The sequence below is a fragment of the Mus caroli genome, unplaced genomic scaffold, assembly GCF_978045245.1.
Source record: "Mus caroli unplaced genomic scaffold, Mus_caroli_1 scaffold_16, whole genome shotgun sequence".
NCBI classification, from domain to species: domain Eukaryota; kingdom Metazoa; phylum Chordata; class Mammalia; order Rodentia; family Muridae; genus Mus; species Mus caroli.
The window spans coordinates 12,796,868-12,821,071 of NW_028227271.1; the positions used below are offsets into that span (position 1 = coordinate 12,796,868).

Sequence of the window (24,204 nt, forward strand, 5' to 3'; positions counted from 1 at the left end):
GTGTGTTCCATAGCCTATTTCTAGGTCAAGTTAGCCCCTGACGTTTCTCCTCTGTTGACCATTGCACCTTCCCATAGTGCTCCCTGCAGACAGGCCATGTAATCTAGTGCAATCTCACCTTGAACCCATATGCATGCAGTCTTTAGACATTTTAGGGCAAAGCTCGGGACCAGGATATTTTCACAAGCATCCTCATTGGGCTTCCACAATCTAGCTGGAAACTTCCAGATTTATTCATCTTTTCTAGGACCCAGCTCTGGTTTCAATGGTTCATGTTAACTGTCCTTTTTGCTATTTTGTGGATTTTGCTATTGTGTTTAGCCTGTGCTCCTGTGGGATTCCTTGGACTTTTTTGGTTTCTTGAGATTGAAGCTAAAGGTTTTAGCTCTGTTTCATATATTTTAGATGGTGGATTTTAGTAGACTTTGACATTTTCCACACCGTCACTTGCTTCTTAGAATTATCCTCTAGCATTGGAAGTTGTTTTCTAGGTACCCTTCAGCTGACTTCTAAACAGCATTATAGTCAAAGAACATTTTCAGTGTACCAGCTTGAACACTTTTGAACTGAGATTGCTTTTTAGAGATTAAGGATCTGTTTCAAGACATTAGAGCTGGTTTGTTGTCTGTCCTCACAGGTCAGGGTTTGGATAGCTGTACCTGTACACAAGGGGTCATAGTGTAGAAACTGCTGCAATGGCCGCTAGGGAGAAGGTTTTTATTGTGCATAAAAAGTGTGAAAATATCCAGAGGCTCTGGTAGAGTCCAGAGCAGAGAAAACAAACAAACAAACAAACAAACAAAGAATACTGGACATGACCAGTGATATCTGAGAGTAGTGAGAGAGGCTGAGGCTGATAGGGGCTGTTGGGGATTGGGGGTGATATAGAGATAGCAAGAAATGGAGACTAGTGAGGGGAGGTGGGACAGGGGGCAGCAGGCATACAGAGAGTAGGGATCTGAGGTGACAAGGGCCAGGGGCCTACTGTGGGAGCTTTGGGCTTTGATAGGCTGATAGGTGCCACAGATGAAAGTCAGTGGAGAGCTCTATGTCTCTTTTGCCAGAGGCAAGGGAAAGGACTCCTTTAGGTGGGACAGAAAAAAATCTGTTTCACAAGTTTCTGAAGAATTCTGGATATTTATCTAAATTATCAAAATCCTTCTGTAAGCCCAGTTTGAGCTCAGTTCTGGATATATGAACTTTGCTGAGACCTAACCACACCCAAGTTGGACAGCTCATAACCACCTGCCATTCAGGATCCTGGTGTTCTGACCTTCTTCTCACCGCCATGGCATTCACACACATGGTATACACCCACAGGGACAAATACATACACACAAAGAGAGATTAAAACAAATCTTAAACAAAAACACCCTTTCCCAAAGTTATCCCCCGGGACAGATAGTTTATTGATGGAGTCCTTCATGTACTTTGCTTCCCATGATGGTCTTGCCTGAGTCGCTCTGTTCCTCCCAGAAGCTGTGTCAGTGGTTCTGGCGTTTTGATAGTGTCAGTACATCCATCCACTTTAGGATTGGAATGTTCTCCCGACAAACTGGATTTCATTACCCGTTGTAATTACCTAAAGCTATGGTTTTAGATTTTGTTGCTATTACGCATCTCCTTCCTCTTGCTCTTGATCTGTGCAGTGGGATGCTTTTCATCCTTGTTTTCAAGTTGTTTTCGGGGCTGAGTGTGACCACTAGAGGCTGACCTAGGACACTTAAGACCCAGAGTTGGGTTCCCCCAACATTCCCTAGACCAGAAGCATTGCACGCAAGCCTGTACTTCCTGCCACTTGGGAGGATGGATCACGAGGACCATGAACTCAAGATTGTCTGTAGCCTGAGCTAGACCCTTCCTGGCTCCAGGAAACCTCGTCTCAAAAACCACCACCATTACAACAGACAATATAGATCAAAGTTTTTCTTAAGCCTTTTTAGATGATACCCAGGTCTCTATAGAGCTGAATTTGAACTAATATTAAGGAAAGGCCATCTGAGGTTTTGTTTTTGTTTGTTTGTTTGGGGTTTTTGGTGCGGTCGGGGGCAGTTCAGTTTCAAACCTTGTAAAAGTTTCATGTAAGACCATGACTGCTTTTCACTCTGGTCGTTAGGGGCTGCTGCTCTCACTGGCCCTAGATAAGTCCTGGAGCATTGTCTCTAAGTCTCTTGTGATTCTTTCCTCCCTAGTGGAGGCTCTTTTCACACATCCACTGACCAGTACTCCAAATTCTCTATCCTTCTCTAAATCTCCCTCATTCCTAGTCCTAGGCTCGCTGCAGCCTGCATGGCATCCACTTCTGTATTCTGACTACCTTTCCACCTCACTAGGGACAATCTGCCTGCTCTCCCTCCCTGGGCTTAGCTTGGATTGTTTTCTGAGACACCACCAGGAGCATAGAAAGACAGATCCCACATCACTTGTTTCCCCCAGACTCGGGGGTTGCTTCCTGTCCTGACCATTGCCCTGCAGCATAAAGGCCTCTCGCTTGTGGACTTTTTGCCTAGAGCTTGCATTTGCAGAAGTAAAGCTGATAAACCCTCATTCCATCTTAGCTGCAAGGATCAGTCCTAAGTTGAGGTTTTAGGCAGTACAAACAGGGTCCTAGTATATTTTCCAGCCCTCGGATAACCATCAGCAGGCGAAGGTCACACCAGCTCGTGCAGCCACGGGAAGGGCTGCTGGTAAGACTCTCTTTTATCCGAGCTGCAGAGCCCATGGCAAACCTGGGCATCAGACAGGTTATGCGGCTGTGTCGTCTGAGATGTTTAAAATGAAGGAACAGAGCAAAGCTTGCTGCTCCTTCAGCATCTTCATTACTGGAGAGTATATGTGAGAGGCCTCATTCTCTGACCTTGGCAAGCTGGCCAGAAGCTTTAACGCTCACACGGAAGTCTCTGTGCTTCGAGATGCAAATGTCTGAAACAAGTAAGCATAAACTTCTTGAATAAACAAATTGTATTTAAATTACAAAAACTAAATCTATTCTCGTGTTAGAGAAGCTGCTCCTGTGAAATAAAGATTCATGTTTCGCTCATCTAGCCAGTCCTGGTGCCGTAGAAAACGAGGTTTTCTAGGAAATTCTTGATTTTGTTTATGCACAATCCTATGTGCAGCTGTCTAACCAATTTTTTTTTGATGAAAGACATCTAGTAGAATAAGGGAACTCGTATTGCTTATGGTTTAGAAAGTTCAAGCCAAAAGAAAATAGAAACTGTAAATTCTATAAAGAGCTAGAGAAGAAATATGTGCTAGTCAACCGCTTCATATTAAGTCGAGGGAAACTTTGATGCTAATTTCTTATAATTTGTTTTCCCTATGACCTTACCGGTCTATCAGTTCCTGATACAATGCAATAGCGGAAGTACTCACAACACTTTGAATATTGTGATAAACGTCATGAACAAAGAGAAGGGAGTCTTTGACCTGTGAAAGGCCAAGATAAGGTCTGTGTAGTTTGATTTGGCTGTCATTAAAATTGATTACCAATCAACAGAGTAAGTGTTACTTTATGCACAGGTTTTGACTTTGGGGGGAAAGTGGGTGTCTATGTAGAGCTGTCCACAACCCTTCCTTTACAGTGCATTTAGAGAAATTTATGTTTGCACAGAAGCCCACCATCCCTGAGACAATTGATCCATTTATATTTCATCACGGCCACAATAAGATAACTGACCTTTGCATGTTTCACACAGCTTCTCTGATGGAGTGAATTGTTCTCTGTCAGTTTTATAGATGGCATTGGCTCAGACTACTTTTTAAATGAGTTGTCATTTTGCTGAGCGTCGAGCAACGAACAATGCTCCTCAAGGCTGATTTTGATGTCTTAACATGGACGGACAGAAATATTTTCAGTATGTCAAGTTTTGAGATCTTAATTGCATGCTTGTGGCGTCAGAATAGGCTTAGCCCCATAGCATTCAGTTCTAATTAATACTCTGGCTCGACATCCCATATTAACACTTGTTATTAAGACAATACACATCATTTCTGCAAACTAAATCTGTGACTCTCAGAAATAATGAGATTTGCTTGAAATTTAATTCTCTTCCCTTAGTTTAGGGTTTGGTGATGAAGCACGACCTTCAGGGAAAGTGCTTTAATTAATCAGTTGGCATCTTGGGAATCACAGGCCATCTCTTCTTTTTTTTTTTCTTTTTTTTTTTTGGTTTTTCGAGACAGGGTTTCTCTGTATAGCCCTGGCTGTCCTGGAACTCACGCTGTAGACCAGGCTGGCCTCGAACTCAGAAATCCGCCTGCCTCTGCCTCCGAAGTGCTGGGATTAAAGGCGTGCACCACCACCGCCCGGCAGGCCATCTCTTCTAACAGCAGGGATGTCCTGGATCCTGTGAGGCATCTCTAGCCCAGCAAGGATGCCATATACATAATGTGTCAGCTAGCACTTGAAGCAGGCCCTTCTGACAATAGAAAGTGTGCTCCGTGTCACCTTGCGAGATGCCTCAGCCATTTTAATGTCACAGCTATCCAAATCTCATCTAGACTGAGTCAAATCCAAATTATATTTTATTGCATTTACTTATTTGGGAGTGTGTATGTGTGTGTACATTTGTGTGTGCTCGCACATACATGTGTACTTGTGTGTGGTGTAGTATGCATGCAGAGGTCAGAGGGCAATGTGGAGGCACTCTCTCTTTCCTTTTGTCATGTAGGTCCTCAGGATGGACTGGGGTCATCAGACTTGTCACCAAGTGCCTTTACCAGTTAAGGCATCTCACTAGCCTTTGCTTTAGTATTTGAAAATAATCATTGAATGCCTCTTTAGGACAAACTCAGTTTTTAAACACTTCCACACATATGTGTGCATATGCACAATAGGTATTATTTTTAATTACATTTTGATAATACTCAGTGTATCCATCACCAGAATATCAAGCCTAAATTCCTTGATGTCAGAATGGAGTGGGATGATTCCTTCCTTCCTTCCTTCCTTCCTTCCTTCCTTCCTTCCTTCCTTCCTTCCTTCCTTCCTCCCTCCCTTCCTTCCTTCCTCCCTCCCTCCCCTCCCTCCCTTTCTTCTTCTTCTTCTTCTTCTTCTTCTTCTTCTTCTTCTTCTTCTTCTTCTTCTTCTTCTTCTTCTTCTTCTTCTTCTTCTTCTTCTTCTTCTCCTCCTCTTCCTCCTCCTCCTCCTCCTCCTTCTTCTTCTTCTTCTTCTCTCTCTCTCTCTCTCCTCCTTTTGTAAGAAATGCTATTTCATGTGGTTGCTTTTGCCAAGGGGGCCTTTTACTTTGTAAAGGGCCCCGCATGAATATATTTTAACTCCTATTTAATTGTGGAAAAAGTAGAAAAGCAAAAGGCATAATTAATAATTGTAACTGGAAAGAATTCAAGGAAGAATAATTGTATGACGGATTCAGTTATGTGTGTCTAAATAGTACCCACGAGTTGCTATCAGAATTCTCTGGTGTTACTTTTGAAATTACAACTAAAAACTGTGGATTTTTGAAGGAATGCATTGTTCCTATTTTTCTTTAAAAGTCGTATTTCAAAATGTCCAGTGGTATTAATTTCACAGAGATTTTCTATGAGGGCTAAAAGTAATGGCTATGTCTTTCTCTCTTTCTTTTCTAAAAAAAAAAATCCAAACAGCTGGACCTATAATCTGCAGAATGCTGAGTTACCCCCCAACTCGCCGAGCGTTAGTTGTGGGATGTGGCTTACAGATGTTCCAGCAGCTCTCGGGCATCAACACTATCATGTACGTATTCCTGTTGGCTTTCTCTTGAAAAGACCATGAAGGAAGTATCTGCACGGGAAGGCAAAAGAGATCTCTCGATGCTTTGTCACAATTAGATGCAAAGATTTCTCCTTTGAGTATGTCTTTTGTTGTTGGTGGTGGTGGGTTTTTTTGTTTGTTTGTTTGTTTGGTTGGTTGGTTGGTTGGTTTTTTGTTTTTTGTTTTTCGAGACAGGGTTTCTCTGTGAACCCTGGCTGTCCTGGAACTCACTCTGTAGACCAGGCTGGCCTTGAACTCAGAAATCCGCCTGCCTCTGACTCCCAAAACCCAGCACTTGGAATTTAGAGGTAGTTTTATTGTTACTATATGCTTCATTTGATTTGTAACTATTCAACCTGGTCCTTTTTAAAGAGTCCAAGCTAATATTTGCGACTTTGTTTATTATTGTCACGGGGCACATTTCTATGCACCTGTGCAACGATTTAGGAGCACATTCTTTCCTCGGATCCACTGCATTCCTTTCTTGACCATATTCCCTTGTTTTCCAGACAGCTTTGGGTCTACTTTCGTTTCATCTGTATGTATTTGATTTAATGTACCTATATAAAATTTAGGACTCACAAATGGGGAAATAATGTGATATTTGTCTTTCTGAGATTCAGTTAATTCACTTAATATGATAATCTCTGATCGTATTCATTTTCCTGCAAACAATATAATCTCATTATTCTTATGGCTGAACAAATTCCATTGTGTATATAAATGATGTCTTATTTATCCATTCCTCTGTTGATGAACATCCGGGATAGTTACATAGCCTAGCTGTTGTCCATAGTGCAATCCAGTAAACATTGCTGTAAGGTAACTGTGCGGCGTATTGACTTATAGTTCTGGGGGAGTGGTATAGTTGCGTCCTATTGTAAGTTTCGGTAAAACCTCAATGCTGACTTCTGTGATGGTGGCTGGAGTAGCTCACATTTCTCCCAGCTGTATGCAAGGGTTTTCTCATTATTGTTGTTTTTCTCATGATTGCAATTTCAATTGTGATGTCAGGAAGTGCATTCCTCTGGCTGGTAAAGTTGAGACTCTTTTCATATGTGTTGGCCATTTGTATTTCACTTTTTGAAAATTTCTGTTCATATCATCATCCCATTTGTGATTGGTCTGTTCTCCTCCTCCTCCTTCCCTCTCCTCCATTTCCTTCTTTCCCTTCCCCTTCCCCTTCTTCTTCCTCCTCCTCATTTCCCTTCCCCTTCTTCCTCCTCCTCTTTCTCCTCCTCTACTTCTTCCTTTTCTTCCTCCTCCTCCTCTTCTTCAGTTTTCTTAATTCGTTGTATATGCTAGATGCTAGTTCTTTGTCAGATATACAACTAGCAAAGCTCCTCTCCAATTCTGTATGTTCTCCCTGCACCGAACTGTTTTCTTTCCAGTGTAGAGCTTTTTAACATCATCGGGTCTCATTTGTCTACTGTACGTCTTTCTTCTTGAGCAACTGGCCCCCACAAAGTGCTCGCCTGTGCAGATACTGCCAAGCATTTCCCATACTTTTTCCTCTAGCAGTTTACAGAGAAATGATCGTGTGATTTCTGTCCTTGAGTCCATTTGTGTGATTCGTCATGTATTTACTTGAACGTATTGAACCATCCATGTATCTCTGGGATGAAACTGGCCTGATTATGGGGAAATTTTTGATGTGTACTTGAATGCTTTTTGTAAGTACTGTATTGGTTATTTTTGAATCACTATAAATCAGGACAATTGTTCTGTAATTTTCTTTTCTTTTTTTTCTGTCATGTCAAATTCTGAATTTGGTACTTGGGCAATACTGGCTTTGTAGAAGTGGTTTAGCGTGTCCTTTTCCTTTCTCTTTCAGAGAATAAATAGCTTTTGAATCATTATTGTCAATTATCCTATAAAGATCTGGTTGAATTTAGCAGTAGGCATTTTTTTAGTTGGGAAACTTTTCTTATTCTTCAATCTTGTTACTTTGAGACCTTCTTGAATTGTATATTTTGTGATTATTTAATTTTGGCAAATCTAGAAATGCATCCTTTTACATTTTCCAATTTAATGAAATATAAGCTTTCAAAATATACTCTAATGGTTTTCTGAATTTTACTGGCTCTGTTGTCATGTCTCCCTTGACAGCCCTTACTTTGTGAATGCAAGCTTTCTGATTCTTTGCTCATTTGACTAAACATTGCTGACCTTGTTTATCTTATTGAAGAACCAACTCCTTTTCTCATTGACTCATGTATTTTGTCTGGTTCTTTCACTCCTTCATTCATTCATTCATGCATTCATTCAATTCATTCATTTCTGCCCTAATGTTTATTTCTTTCCATTGTCTAATTTGAGTTTTGGTTTGTTCTTGCTTTTTAAGTTCAGAAGATATATTGCTAAGCAATTTATTTAAGCTCTCTGATTTTTTTTCCATACAGGTCCCCATAGCTATGAACTTATTATTATTATCTTAATATTGTTCTTACTTTATTCCATAAGGCTTGGAAGGTTGTGCTTTCATTTTCACTCAATTCTAGGGATATTCTAGTACCTGTTAATTCCTCTGACCTATGGTTCACTGATATTATTCATTCTGCAAGTTTGTCCATAGCCTGTCATTTCTCTGTTTCGTTTCTAGCTGCATTCTCTTGTAATGTCAGGTACGATATAAGAAACTGTTTCAGCCATCTTGAGGATCATAAAACTTTCTATGGAACCTATGATGTGCCCATTTTTGCATTAGTTAATGTATTTATTTTTTTGCTTTATATCCTGATCACTGCCCCACTCCCAATCCCCTCTCACATAGTCCATCCTCCACCCCCATCCCCTTCTCCTCTGAGAGGCTGGAGGATTTTCTTGGGTATTCCCCCACCCCCAGCAATGATGTACCCATTTTTACATTTTTAATTTTTTTGTTATTTTACATGTATAGGTATTTTGCCTGCATGTGTGCCTATGCCCCACTTACGTGTATGGAGCCCTCAGAGACCAGAAGAGTGTGTTAAATCCCCTGCAACTGCTGTTACAGATGGTTATGAACCACCATATATGTGCTGGGAATCAAACGTAAATCCCTAGATGGCCATCCAGTGCTCTTAACTGCTGAGTCCTCTCTAAAACCATTGGGTAGGCCCCTCCTGCAAATAGTACACTATCCAACTGAAAAGCAGCGGCCCCTTTAACACTAGTAACTCTTGCAAGATAAAAAGAAAAGGATAATATGGAATATGGTGCATGCTAGATAGAGTATTAGTTGCAGAGATTAAGGATGGGAGGGAAGTAGATCAACTGAGAAAAAATCAGGGTGGAGAAGATGTGTGAGAAGAGAAGGCTGGGATACTGTCTGCATCGGCAAACCTTAGAGAGTGAGAAGTCAAAGCAGAAGGTAGAGGGAAAGAGAAGAAGAAAAAGAGCTAGGAACCGAAGGGAGAAGCTGTGAACTGTGCGTAGTAATAACAGAGAGGACACAACAGCAAACTGGGTGAAGAAGCCCCAGAACTGGACAAGGGAGCCAAGCATGGCTGAGTAACCGGGCCAGGGATTATGGGAAAGTTTACACAGCCGGGGATTATGGGAAAGCTTATACTGCCGGGGATTATGGGAAAGCGTTTGCTGCCGTCTTTTCAGGGCTGTGCATTATCATGCAATACAAGGTCACCAATAAGATACAATATAATGGCCGTGCACATGGGGCCAGGATATAAAGGAGAAGGGATCATCTGGAGATGCAGGAAAGACAAAAACGTCCCTATTTATTACTTTTGACTACATATGTGTTGAGGGATAAGTGGACTGAATCTGCAGGCCATTTGGTGTGCTTCATTCATTGTTAAGAACCATTTTAGACCTGGGCATCCTGCCCTGGTCTCTGAATTCATATGCCCATCAGTTCTGCTAACACACAGATCCCTGAGTACTGAAGGACTCCATAGGGGGTGGGGTTGTTGTTGTTTGTGTGTATGTATGTGTTGTTTCATTTTGTTTAGGTTTGTTTTTTGTTTGTTTTGGTATTTTGGTTTTCAATTTATTTTATTTTATTATTTGTTTTGAGGGGGTTAGAGTGGGAGAGAGAAAGAGAGAGAGAGAGAGAGAGCTCATGAAGTTTGTTTGGGAGGATCAGGGAGGAATTGGAGGAGGGGGAAACATGGTCAAAATATATTGTATGATAAAAAATGTAAGTAGAAAAAAAGAACTGTTTTGTCACAAATGTCTATAAAGGCCAATGTAAATTCACATTAAACACACTCACAGTTAAGTACAAAAGCATTCACCACATCATCACAGAGTGATCTCACAGACAGAGAATACAGTCCTGTTTTCAGGGATATAGATCTTTTTAAAAGTCATGTCGTGGAAGTTTTTCTTCCAGCTACTTAGAGTTGATCAGTGGAAAAATAGGTATTTTCTACAGTAAAATTTAGTCACAGTATTTCTGTTTGAAACGGATGATATTATTCTTTAAAGTTACTTACTATGCTTAGGTATTTAGTAATAATCTGAGAAGAGTGTAATGATTGAGATGGTTTTTAATAACAAAGATTAGCGGGGCTGGCAGGATAGCTCAATGTGTAGAGGCATTTGCTGAAGAAACCAAGGAAGCCATATAAAGGAAGGAGAAGATCAGTCCCACTGAGTTACCCACCCACCATATACACCTCAGCATGTATGTGCCCAGCCACCCCAAAACACCCCCCAACACACACACACACACACACACACTTTTTAATTTAAACAAAAATTAGGACCCAGGTTCCTAGTAGATGGCAGCCTTCACATTCTTCACGAACTTGGCATTAATTGGCCACACCTGTCAGACTGCAACTTCCTTTGTTTTCGGTATTTCCTTCCGCCAACATTACTTTCTTTTTTTTCTTTTTTCTTTTTTCTTTTTTCTTTTTTTTTTCTGGCCTTTTTGATCCTCTGAAGGGCCACTCAGAGCCTCGTGTCTGGGTGTGTTCGGATTTCACTCCTCCAGCCTGCCTTCGTGCTGAGATATATCTTTCTTCCTACACGGTGTTTGTACAGCCTAGGGCTGCAACAAAGCAAACCCCAGAGTTTCACATAACACAGAGGCAGTTAACAGCCCAGTATGAATATCCTACATGATTCCACCACCACCCTTTATTCCCTATCTATAAACATCTGTTTATTAATCTGGACAAGATTAACAGCACAGAAAGCAAGGGAACGTGTTCCCTTTTTCGGTAGTTCTGTTAAGTAGAACTCACAGAGGCAATTCTAATGGATGGGTTTCCACTTATGCCAGTGTGCCTCCAAACGCTGGACGTAATGACTGTCTTCATCCATTTGCAATATCCAGTGTAAATTGTGCTGACAATTGTGTTTGCAGTCTTTAATTATACATTTGTTTTTCTAAATCCCTTGTCTTTTCTTAGAGACGAAGGGCTATTGCTGTCCTGGTTCTCCCTGAGATTTATGAGTGCCATTAATACTCACAATGCGGTTCACTCACCCTTAACTCTACGTGATAAACTCGATTATATGCCACGGAATGTATTTGACTCTTAATCCTGAAAAATAACAATATTTTTACATTACTTTAAGCAATGGTTTAAACCATTTTAAGTGATGGTTGAACTTAGACCATATTCACTGCATGTGAAGCAGCTACTCAGATTCTTGAAGATGCTACTAAGATGTCCCTAGCTAGCAGCTAGAGATTTGGACACGAAAACAGTACAATAGAGCTAATAACTGGAGATTCTCTATATACTTCTGACACTTCTATTTGGAGCCCAGGCAACTTGTAAGTCAGCGCTGTGATGATTGATGACTGTAGTGCAGAGTGTCCTCCATGATAAGTCAGCCACTCTCATGCTGTGTGTTTTCTCCTGCACTTTCTAACCTTGTGTGTGTGTGTGTGTAGTGTGTGTGTGTGTGTGTGTATAAATTGTGTATATGCTTTCTAACATCACTGTGTGTGTCTGTGTGTATAGTATGTGTGTGTGTGTACATGTGTGTATGAAGTGTATATGTGTGTGTGTATTGTGTGTGTGTATGTGCTTTCTCACATCAGTTTGTGTGTCTGTGTAGAGTGTGTGTGTTTGTGTTTGAGTATGTGTGTGTGTACCTATGTGAATATGTACCAGTGTGTATATCTATGTGTATGTATGTATGTGTACCTGTGCATGTACATGCATATACATATGCACATGTATGTATGCATGTGTATGTGTATTACTGTGCGTGCACATGTGGATGTGTAATGTGTGTGTGCAGTATGTTTGAGTAAATGTGTGTGTGCCTGTGTGTGCATGTGGGTATGTGCATGTATATGTGCCTCTGTGTGTGCATTTGTGTTCATCTGTATGTGTGTTTGGTATATATGGCAGTGTGTGTGTGTGTGTGTGTGTGTGTGTATTTTTTCACAGTATCCGTAAGATTTAGTATATTCCATAAACTTTATTTCCAGTTTAAAATAATCTCTGAAATGTAGCTCAATAATTAAGCTTTGTGAAATTTAGCTAGAAATATTAATTATATTCCCCCTTGTTTTAAATGAAATTTTTTATTAATTCAGGGTTCAGTTTCATGGATATTTCATTATTATTTTCCCCTCTGGTTTCTCTCTTCCACATGAGAAGTAAAGTAGGTTTTGCACTTCAGCAGTTGAGCCCAAACTTAATAAAATATAGAAGTTGACATTTCTTTTTTACAAGTTTTAACTTCACCCTGAAGTCTTTGTGAATTTAAAATTTAAAATAATTTCTTTCTAACCAAGAAAAGGTCACAAAACTCAAATGGGGGAGAATACAGAAAGTTCTCCCACCAGTTTTGAACACAAGCTTAGTAACATGTTTTCTTATGTTGTTTTCTGTTTCTTCTCTCTCATGGGATGCATTATTTCTACCTCTTCACCTGATAATTATCCTACCTCAGTCATGGAGTTAATTTCCTTCTGGAAACCATCTGTCATCTCTGCTGTTTGTACTCATGTCTGTGTGTTGGTCTGAATATCTGACTTACATGATAGGGTGCTTTCTTTTATCCTAAAGCATATTTTCTCATCTTTAACTCTTTTGAACAGAGGACTTCTTGTTTCTCTGAACTTTAGACCTGATGTTTAACTTTGGGAAGAACCAGTTTTCTAGTATCATCTGATTATGTAATAAGTTCAAGCATGGATATTCAAAAATGCATGTAGACTATTCTCCTCTAATCACAGAAGAAGAGGAACAGCGGAACACAGTCCTGGCTTCGCCACTGTAGCAGAGCTATGGACTCCGTCTCATAAGCCAATGAGCTGTCTCACATGTCTTGGAAGCTAAACGGAGAACACAATGCGGAAAGTGATTAGTGCAACAAAGTATGACACACCTACAGTGCTGAGAGACCTTTTGGGTTCAGACCCCATCTTAGAAAACCTGACCTAACGTTGAACTCAAGTTAACAGACCAGTACCTAGCAGTTTTCAGGTTACCCTACAACAAGACCTTAGTCTAACACCAGTTTCCAGGTTATTTCTCACCAAATCTGTACCCCCAGGTTACAAGCCTGCCCCTGACACTTCACTTCCCAACAACCACCAATCAGGAGGAGAACAGAAGTTAAGTTTATGGTCTGACTGCCAGCAGCAGCCAATTATGTTAAAGGCCATAATGGCCCCCCAGTCAGCTATGTGCCAGGCTAGATACCCTCTTTTTGTCTCTATAAATGCTTGCCTTAAACTAAGCTTAGGGCTGCCCCCCCATCCTGCTGTGTCAGAGATGGTAATGTGGCCCGAGCTCGAGCTTGTAATAAGGAGAGCGTTGGAATTGGTCCCTTGGTCTTTGGAGTTCACGAATGGTTCCTGGCACAACAGTGTAATGATGCTGGTGATTTTCGTCTTAGAGATTTTACGTATGACAATCGGTAAAGGAGCCACCCCTACCTACCACAAAGGCAGACATGTTCTTGTATGAATGCATCTGCCATTGAGGAAGAAGGCAGGTGGTAGAGAGGTATGCCATGTTCTGTGTGGGTTTGTTAATAGCTTGATCCTTCTAAAGAATAACAATCTACATTTTGAAGTGCTTATATGAACATAATCAGTCCATCTCAGACACTGGAAGGTGGGAGGGTTTGTTTTTCTCCTTAAGAAGACAGAAAATTGCTCAATCCAAAATTTTAACCTTTGAATATGCTATAAGGGAAAGAGAAATCCTCTGTGGGGAAACTTACTTGGATTCATTGTCTTATGCATGTGTGTACGTAGATGTGTATGCATGCACATGTGTTTGTGTGTGTGTTATGTGATGTGTGTATGTGGGGGGGGGATGCACTTGCCTTTATAAGACAGTGAGTGTTGGATGTGTTGCTCAATCGCATCTTGCATTTGAGACAGAGTGTCTCAGTGAACCGGGAGCTCCCTGTTTCAGCTGGACTGGCCAACAGTGGGTCTCCAGAACCAACCTGTCTCCATCTTCCAGCACTAAGGCTAGAAACGAATGAGAGCATGCCCAGCTTTTAATTGTTGTGGTTCTGGAGGTAGCTGCTCAAGTCTCCATGTTTGTGTAGTCCCCACTGAACCATCTCTGAAGCCCCCTGTCTTCCATCGCAGCTGCATCTCCCCCCTTGCTCTTCTGTTATCTAGTGAGAGAAGACAGTGGGTTGGAGTGAGTAGCCACACTGAGTGAGCAGGTTTGGGTTGCCTCCATAGCTGTCCTACCTTCATCTGAAAGAGAGCTGTCTTCTTTGGATTTCCAAGAGATGATTGAGACCTTTAGGAAACATGCTGTGGTAACACAAGGGTTAACAGAAAGCACTTACTAAGTATCAGCTGCCAGGTAATACTCTAGTGTGTATTAACTTGACAAATACCTGCAGATACAGTATCCCTCATTCAAATCGCTTGAGACCCAAGGTTTTTATTTTTCTTTGCATTTCATTTGAATTTTGGGGTATGTTCACATAAATAAAATAAGACATGTTAGGGATAGGACCCAAATCTAAACATGAACTTCATCTTTTGTGCACACTTTGAACACAGCCTACAGTTATTTTTTTTTTGAGATAGTAGTAATTATGTTTTCACTACAACATGTTAAGTGGTGTCTAGAATTTTCCACCTGTGGGGGCAAGTTGTGGGTTTCTTAGCATTTCAGATTTCAAACGTTTGAGCTGGGAATATTCAACCAGTACTAAAACTGCATGCATCTCGAGTATCATATGTTGCAGACATAAAATTCTTACGTTTTCAAACACAGTGTTGAGGCTGAGACCTTTGCCTTATGACCTGATCTAGAGTGAAGCCAAAGCAGCTTGTGGTTCAAACGAGTCATTTATATTAGTTAATCACATTTAATTAATTGAATTTTTAAGTGAAATATTTCTGGACCTGTTCCAGTTTTGATTTATTTTCAGCAAGCTCTCCTAGTATTAAAAACAAAACAAAACAAAAGCCATAGTCAAGAAACATGACCAAAGAAGCAGAGCCAGATAGTGGTCCATGTGGAGAAAACTAAAGGAAAGGAAGAAAAGAAAGAACATTTGTACATCCCAGGTTGCTGATTTGAAGTGGGGTGAGCTTCTCTCTACTGTTTCTGGCAGGCAGGGTGAATGGGGGAAAGCCCCTGTCTCTAAATAGCACTCTAACACTAACAGACAAGGAGATGAGCATCATTCTTGGTGTCATGATTGAAAATGTCTCTTTATCCCAGGTTTGTGAGACCGACCCATGAGGCTCTTGCATCCTCCTCAGGCATGCCTGCTGTGAGGAAAGGCACCAGGCCTGTGGCCATCACATGATGGCTCACAACAGAAGGGCTTCACTGCGGGATCACCAAAGTGTCCCCATCACTTCCTGTTTCCTGTGCACATGCTGTGCACTTGTTCAGGTTCTAAAAGCAGACCTCTCTGGCCAGTTTGAGGTGGGCATCTGAAAAACACCCTAGCCACTTAGAATCGGACAAAGGCAGGAAGTGAAAATGGTCTTGGGGAAAGTGGAAAGGGAAGCTGGAGAGGCGCTTGCCCCACCTCTGGGTCCTGTGACGTGGTGCCCTCCCTTCCATGGCTGTGCGTGCATTATCATTGGGGAGCCTGGTGTGCTTTAGCTCATACTTGGCCACAGTGCCACCACAACCTTGAAAATATTCTTAGTCAGAGCCTCTACAATAGGCTGACTGTCTGACGGCCATCTAACTGTAGAAAATTCTCTCAGGGATACTGATCCTTACACTTATTTAAAATTGTTTTAAAAACAATTCTTTTATATTTTGTGGTTCAATTATAATTACATAATTTCGCCCTTCCTTTTCTTTTCTCCAAACCCTCTTGTTCTTTTTCAAATTTCTGGCCTCTTTTTCATTAAATGACGTTACACACACCACACACACACACTCACCTAAATACATATGTACAATTTGCTGAGTATGTATAACATTAATTGTATGTATGTTTTCAGGACTGACTATTTGGCATTGAGTAGCCAATTGGTTTGCTTTCCCCTGGGGAAGACCATGTCTCCTGCTCTTGGCAATGGTTAATTACTGGTAGTTCTTTGTGTAGAGTGGAGGCCTCCTAGACTCAACACCCACCTCCATGGTATCCGTCAGTTCCTGTTGTCCTTGTCTAACTAAGGTTTGGGCTCCTGTCTAGTCATGTTGGTGAACTTCATGGGTATAGCATCTAAGCTTCCTAGGAGACATAATCTCACAGTAAGCTCCTTGTGCCTCTGGCTTTTACAATCTTTCCATCTTCTCTTACCTCTTCCACAGTGCTCCCTGAGCCTAAGGCATGGGGTTGTATTGCAGCACCCTCTTGTTAAAACATTCCCAAAGTCATACCTCTTGGCTCCTTCCTTCTCGGGACTTCCAAACAGCTTCCAAGTCAGCCTTTCAGGTTCATGATTATGCTTCCTGTGCTGATAGAATTTCAGGATTCCAGGTGTTATTAAGCTGTTCTTCACTGAGAAACACAGCCCAATAACATGTCATCCACAGCAGGGAGAAGGCGAAGAGTGACTCTTGTTAGAACACCATTCATTCTGGGGAATTTATAGTTCAGTGGATGGATTAAAATAGAGAGAAGCAAATATAAAGGAATTCAGTTTCTACTTATTGAGAAATCCCAAGTGCCAGAAGAATAGAAATCTTACAGTCTATTAAGTGTACAGCTTTAACTTTAGCTTTTTGCGTAGAACTAGTGACTTTCTCCTCTAGATTTCTTCATAGATCCCCCACCCCAGTTTAAGGCTACCCTCGAACTCCTGTTCAGAGGAAGTTTAATGGATCTAACCAGTTATTGAAGGCTGTTTCAAGGATGGAATTTGACCCGTGTGCATGTTTTCTCTAGAGTTTGTTGACTTCCACATTAATGTTCAGATTCCAAGAGTGAGCATTGTGTTTTGGAGCTGGTGTGAATCCCTTCTCATTCCCACGATCCCTGCTGCTGTCTATGGCCTGTTTCCCTTTGTCCTTTCATTTGTGCCACTGTCCTGAGTAATCAACTTGTAGTGAATATTCTACTTAGAACTTGCTCTATGTTCTGTCGACAGCCGGCTTGAGGTAAGCATTGACAGTAAGATTTTAGGATTTAGGATTGGGACTTTAGGATTGGGAGTAGGGTTCTGTTGTAATGACAGTAGCTATGGACAATCATAATTGTTTTTCACCACTCAGTACCATCCCTTCATTTAAAAAGAAGTCACTGGGGCTAAAAGGATGAGGCTGTCATTCTGACACCTCCCAAGCACTCTTTGCTCTTCACCTTGGGATATCACTCTACAGCCCAGCATGGCCAAGAATTCATGGAAAGTCTCCTGCCTTAAGCCCCTTAGTGTTGGTATTACATAATATAACCAGCGTATTTGTTGATTTCAATGCACAAATAATAAACTCCAAGCCACCAATAATGTGTCGATGTCACATTAAAGAAAAAAAAATCAAGACGCTCTTCTTGGTGTCATTTAACTAAGATTGAGCCCAGATTTAAATTCTATTCTTCATGCTCAATGTCTCCTGTCCTCTGTGTATTATATGAGTTGGAATCTGTACCTACCTTATGAGTGGAGAGAGGGAGAGAGAGAGAGAGAGAGAGAGAGAGAGAGAGAGAGAGAGAGAGAGAGAGAGAGAGAGAATAAAAAGGAAGACATGACCGCTGCTCGCATGGTGAAGGAGAAAGTTTATGGTAAATGCCACAGGCAGAGACATCTTCGAGGATCCAGAGTAGACGTGAAAAGCAGACTAAGCTGGGCCGTATGAGAAGGGGAAGGGAGAGGGAAGAACCAGGAAACCAAGAGGCCAAAGGGACAAAAGTCCATAGCCAAAATGGCTGGATTATATAGGGAAGAGTCATTGCAGGAAGAGAAACCAGGCTCCTGGACTGGAGAAGTTTCTGGTAGGGAGTGGGGTGTGCCATTCAGGACTGTGTAACAGGCAGGGACTGAGGGATGCTGGGAGAACCTAGTGGCCAGCATCTACTTTGATATGGCAATAGGCATCTCAGACATTTGTCCTGGGTTTGAGGACTAACACCTGGATGCTGTCTTAGAAGTGTGTTCCTGTGTCTGCCTCTGTCCATGTGACTGTATGTGGGTTATGTAACTGTGTGTCTGTGCAAAGAGCTTTGCCCTCTCCTTGATTCACAGTACAGATATCACACATGGAAAGAATGAGGGATACTTGACAGGAATCTTAACAGAGCTCTATAAGGAATTAACTCATTGACCTTGACTGACCCCCCACTGACCCAGATTACAGATATCATTGTTTATCAGTCAGTGTTCAATGTTGCATTCGAAGCTTAAAGTGGATATTAATTTTTAAAGATTGCTCCCAATGTCTGTATTTGCTGCTTTTAGTAAACGATACATGGTTTTTTCCTGGGACAGGCATGGCTGAGACCATAATTTTAAAATTACAGCAGTACATTAATTTAGGATGTAAAGGTTGATTACATGGGAAGTTCAAGGCAAGTAAGGTTAATTGTTTTCTTATTGACAGGTTAGGGTGGATACATACTAGGACAGCAGTCTTAATGGACCTCAAGCTGCATTATTTTCTTTGACTGTGAAGTCCAGTAAAAGTTACAATCTTAGAACCTAAGAGTCGTTTTCATAATATTGCTTTGTCACACCCACTTTAATAACCATTTGTAGCTAAACATGGGGTTGCCTGATAATATCTTAGTTGTACCTGAGGCATGTTTAATGTACCCTAGTGTGTACTCTAGTGTCCTGGAATATCGCCAGCTATACTGTGATTTCATGAGGCAATAGAGAGACCTAGACAGGGTCAAACTTCATCTTGTTTACTGATGAGTTAATTACACACCTGGAGCAGATGTCTTGTCCACTCTTTTTTTTATTAGATATTTTCTTTATTTACATTTCAAATGCTATCCCAAAAGTTTCCTATACCCTCCCCCCCCCCCCGCTCCCCTACCCACCCACTCCCACTTCTTGGCCCTGGCGTTCCCCTGTACTGGGGCATTTAAAGTTTGCAAGACCTAGGGGCCTCTCTTCCCAATGATGGCCGACTAGGCCATCTTCTGCTACACACTCTTAACACTCAAGTTTATGTGCCGCTGTTTGTAGAACATTTAAGTTCCGGTAGAAAGGGACAGGGAACCAACTAGAGTCATTGAGAAAGAAGTCAATCTTTCCAGGCAGGAAGAACAGAGGGGAAAAGAGAATGAAGCCCTTGAGGGTGGTCATGGTGATGGAAATGGAGGGGGTCAAGGAGGAGATGATTCGGTGCACTACGCAGTATTGGGCTAATTTAAAGTTTGTACTAGCGGGCTATGTTCTTCTTGATGGTTTAAAGACACCATCTAGTTTCTCTGTGCATATTGACTTAGAAAGGACACATACAGAAAAGAGAAAACATCTGGAAGCCAGCCAACTAGAGGAGACAGGAGAGGAGGCAGAGGCCTTGCAGGCATGGGTTGGTTGGAGCGGTAAAGATCTAGAAATAAAAAAAAGGGGGTATATCCTAAATGTCTGGAATTAACTGTTGCTGCCTCACTGGGATTGACCTGTTTGTGAATATGTTCATTAGTTCTCAGAGCAGGACTTTTCAACCACACTGCTGATCTCTGTCCACACACTGTGGATGGTCAGGATAGCCCATGTCTAACACACACTGTGGATGGTCAGGATGGCCCATGTCTAACACACACTGTGGATGGTCAGTCAGGAAACGCCAGTGCAGCCAGCACAGCTCCCTTCTGTTTCTGTTTCCTGTAAGCAGATGTCTTTGGTCACCTCCAATGGCTGATTTTGTTTTCTTTTTATGTATGGTAAGATTTTGCAGAGATTTTAGAAGATAGGAATTGAAGTGTTTGGAAGGTCATTTTAAATACTGCCTCTGTTAATTTTCAAATTGTTTTGGTCATTAAAGAATGTGTGCTCATACTGCATTATCCCTTTACTTAGCAGCCCGACTTTATTCCGTCCTCAGTAAACTGATTTACAACTGAGATAAATTCCTTCTCTACGGAAGTAATACAAGGGGAAATCTGTATCATACTTGCGTACTATTCATCGTCCTGAACTGTTAAATTGAAAGCAAGATGGAAGAAAGGGTGGAAATTGCCTTTTGGTCTATTCTGTTGTTTTGTACAGAAAGAGAACAAATGGGATTGCTGACCTGCATTGCACACGGACTGTTTTTAGTTTATAAGAAAATACAACTTTGTCACAATTGGTAAAGATCACGTAGGATAGCTACATGAGTGACAAAGTAAAGCCTGGATCCATAGACCTGAGTAAAATGGACATATTTCATGTATAATAAACTTAAGCTCTCATAATGTTTTAGTAATTAGTATAAAATACAAACGAACAAACATATAAGAATTTAAAATTGTGGATATTCTAAAAATTGTTGTGGGAGAGTTATCTTACCCTAATTGTTACAGTCTGCCCTTAACCTACTGATTGACTATTTGGGAGAGTATCTTACCCTAATTTTAAGAGTCTGCTCCCAACCAATTAATTGGCTATTTTGTAATAGACTTAAAGAACTGGGTTCCAAATCGAGTTGGGAATTGAGAACCTTTTGCCAGTAAGAATGGCATGGCTCTCTCAAGATGACAAGAGGAGATATTCTTCAAAGATAGAACTCAGCATTCAACCTGTATTTTCTTCTCATGCCAGAGCTCCTTAGTACATGTACCAGAGCCTAGCCACGAGTAAGTGGACATTATTAGTAGGATGGCACCAACGGTGACATCAGCAAGCACACTGTGTTGTAGTCATGAGGACCCTGATCATATGTGGTCATTTGCTCTCGGGAGGGAAAATGGGTTAGATACTGCTTAAAGTAGTCCTGATAGCATAGACCTGCTCCTCTTGGTCTCATCATGATTCTCTGTATATGTTGTGTGACATGGTTTCTGAGGAGACGTGGGCAAATACTATTCAGATAGGGAGATGATGGCAGACTGAAGTGCAGATGCCACCAAAGGTCCCAGTCACTGAACCGATGAGGTTTTGTGTGTGTGTGTGTGTGTGTAACTATTTTTATTAGATATTTTCTTTATATACATTTCAAATTTCAAATGCTATCCTGAAAGTTCCCCATACCCTCCCCCCCACACACACTCCCCTACCCACCCACTCCCACTTTTTGGCCCTGGCGTTCCCCTGTACTGGGGCATATAAAGTTTGTGTGTCCAATGGGCCTCTCTTCCCAGTGATGGCCGACTAGGCCATCTTCTGATACATATGCAGCTAGAGACACAAGCTCCGGGGGGTACTGGTTAGTTCGTATTGTTGCTCCACCTATAGGGTTGCAGATCCCTTGAGCTCCTTGGGTACTTTCTCTAGCTCCTCCATTGGGGGCCCTGTGATCCATTCAATAGCTGACTGTGAGCATCCACTTCTGTGTTTGCTAGGCCCCGGCATAGCCTCACAAGAGACAGCTATATCAGGGTCCTTTCAGCAAAATCTTGCTAGCATATGCAATGGTGTCAGCGTTTGGAGGCTGATTGTGGGATGGATCCCCGGGTATGGCAGTCTCTAGATGGTCCATCCTTTCGTCTCAGCTCCAAACTTTGTCTCTGTAACTCCTTCCATGGGTGTTTTGTCCCCAATTCTAAGGATGGGCATAGTGTCCACATTTTGGTCTTCGTTCTTCTTGAGTTTCATGTGTTTTGGAGATGAGTTTTAATGGGGTTACTTGGAGGAATGTGGGTGAGGAGTTACTTACAAGAACAGAAACGGTGACAGCTATGCCACCAAAGCCTGCCTCAGCAGAGGTGACAGCTCAGGAAAGCTGGGAACTGGGAGAGCACTGAGCAGTCTTCAGGCAGATCAACAATGGGATCCCTCTCAGGTGACTCAGTTGGTCAAAACCCTCCCAGGCAGTTCAGCTTGTATCTGCTTTTTATTCCAAGCTGCTTGGCTTGTCTGAAGTTTTTTTCTAGACAACTTGAATTGCTTGAGAGTGATTTTCTGCACTTTTCATTGCTTTTATCTACCTGTGGAGGAGGAGAAGCCTAGTGAATTTGACCAGTTTAATGGACTTCCTAAATTTAAGAAGCTTGCCTGCATAAAAGAATGTTACACACACACACACACACACACACACACACACACACGCACATGCACACACACATAATTTAAAACACTCTACTCTTTTACCTACACACACACATCTACACATCAACACATCATTTAAAAACCTTGCCAGTTTTACTTATACACACATCAACACATCATTTGAAAACCTTGTTGTTTTACCTACACACACACACACACACACACACACCAACACATCATTTAAAAACCTTGGTGTTTTACCTACACACACACACACACACACACACACTAACACATTTAAAACACCCTGCTGTTTTACCTACACACACATACACATCGACATATCATTTACAAACGTTGTTGTTTTATCTACACACACACACACACATCATTTGAAACACCCTGCTGTTTGACCTCCCTTCTCATTCGCCATGTTTTAAGGTATTTACCTCCTTGCTAGAAGGTTCTAATTTTGGAGAAAACTGCTACACAGCAATACATAAATAACTTCTGCCATGAATATATTTCAAACTCCAGGTAATTCCTAAATCAGAAACACTGATGTAACCATTGCTTCCTATAATGGCTCATATAGAATATAGAAATGCAGTGTCTCTTAAGACACGCTAGCGAGAAGGCCCGAGGTGAACTGTTGTTTATTTGAGTTCTGTTACCAGCTCAGGTTATGTGGGGCCAGCTACTTGTTTTGATGCTAGTGTATGCTCAGATCAGTCGGGGACCTGAGGATTTATCTACCAAGATGTAAGGAAGCAAGTTTGCCTAAGTGTGTCTGTGTAGTTACGTGTGTTGGTTGTATGACTACCCATGTTCTTGTTTTTATTACAGTCACACAAGTCCAGCGACTGTGATCTTACTCTCGAAAGCAGCAACCCTGCCCCTTCATTTCAAATGATTTCTCCAGATTCACGTTCCGCCTTCCACAGGGCATTTGCTTTTATTTCGTAATTAACATTTCTTTCATCGTCAGCGTCTTTATTTGTTAAATCAATAGCATTTCTAGCTAGGTTGTTCTCTCCCTTTGACGTTCTATATTTTCAGTCATAGGTGACACACTTTGAGCACCTCCCATTCACATGTTTATCGGACCCTCCTAAAGTTGCTTCTCAAGCTTTAGGTGGTGGTAACTAAGGTGATGACTGTCTTTATTGCTGTAGCTATGGAATGATTGCTCAACGGAACGTCTTTGTGCAGTGGTTCACCAGGTGCCCAGTGTCTGCTCTCCTTCTCTTCAAAACCTGTGCACCTTCTCACCTCCCCACCACACCGCCTTCCTGCCCCCCACAGGCTGGCCTGTCAGCTGCTGACAGATTCTCTGGACATTTTCTTCTCTTCTGTAGAGTCACCACATTCTGAAAATTCCTCGGTATTGGACATGTCTCATGCTAATTCCTTCTGTACATGGACTGACTGCTCAGGCTTCAGCCTTCTCTGAGGTCCAGCCTAAGGAGAAGCTGAATGTAGGACTTCAGGAAACTGTCCAGAGAATTCAATGGTTAGCCCATCCCTTTGCCTGGAGGCCATTTTTTATTTCCTTTTTTTTTTAAATTATTAGATATTTTCTTTATTACATTTCAAATTTTATCCCCGTTCCTCATTTCCTCTAAAAAAAAAAGCTATCCCATCCCTCCTCACTCTGCTCACCAACCCACCCACTCCTGTTTCCCTGTCCTGACATTCCCCTACACTGGGGAATCGTGCCTTCACAGGACCGAGGGCCTCACCTCTCATTGATGTCCCACAAGGCCATCCTCTGCAGAGTCTTGAGTCCCTCCATATGTATTCTTTGGTTGGTGGTTTAGTCCCTGGGAGTTCTGGGGTTACTGGTTATTTCATATTGATGTTCCTCCTATGGGGCTGCAAACCCCTTCATCTCCTTGGGTCCTTTCTCTACCTCCTCTCCATTGGTGACCCTGTGCTCAGTCCAATGGATGGCTGTGAGCATCCTCTTCTGTATTTGTCAGGCACTGGTAGAGCCTCTCAGGAGACAGCTACATCA

The 24,204-nt window shown here is 41.7% G+C and overlaps 1 protein-coding gene across 1 annotated transcript in view; it reads left to right on the forward strand.

Moving 5' to 3' along the window:
* The window catches only part of Slc2a13 (solute carrier family 2 member 13), a 305,859-nt gene that overhangs the window by 151,706 nt on the left and 129,949 nt on the right, over window positions 1-24,204 (forward strand). Inside the window, exon 4 of the mRNA XM_021183777.3 lies at window positions 5,611-5,719. Within this exon, the coding sequence (XP_021039436.1) occupies window positions 5,611-5,719 (109 nt within the window). The remainder of the gene's footprint in view (window positions 1-5,610; window positions 5,720-24,204) is intronic.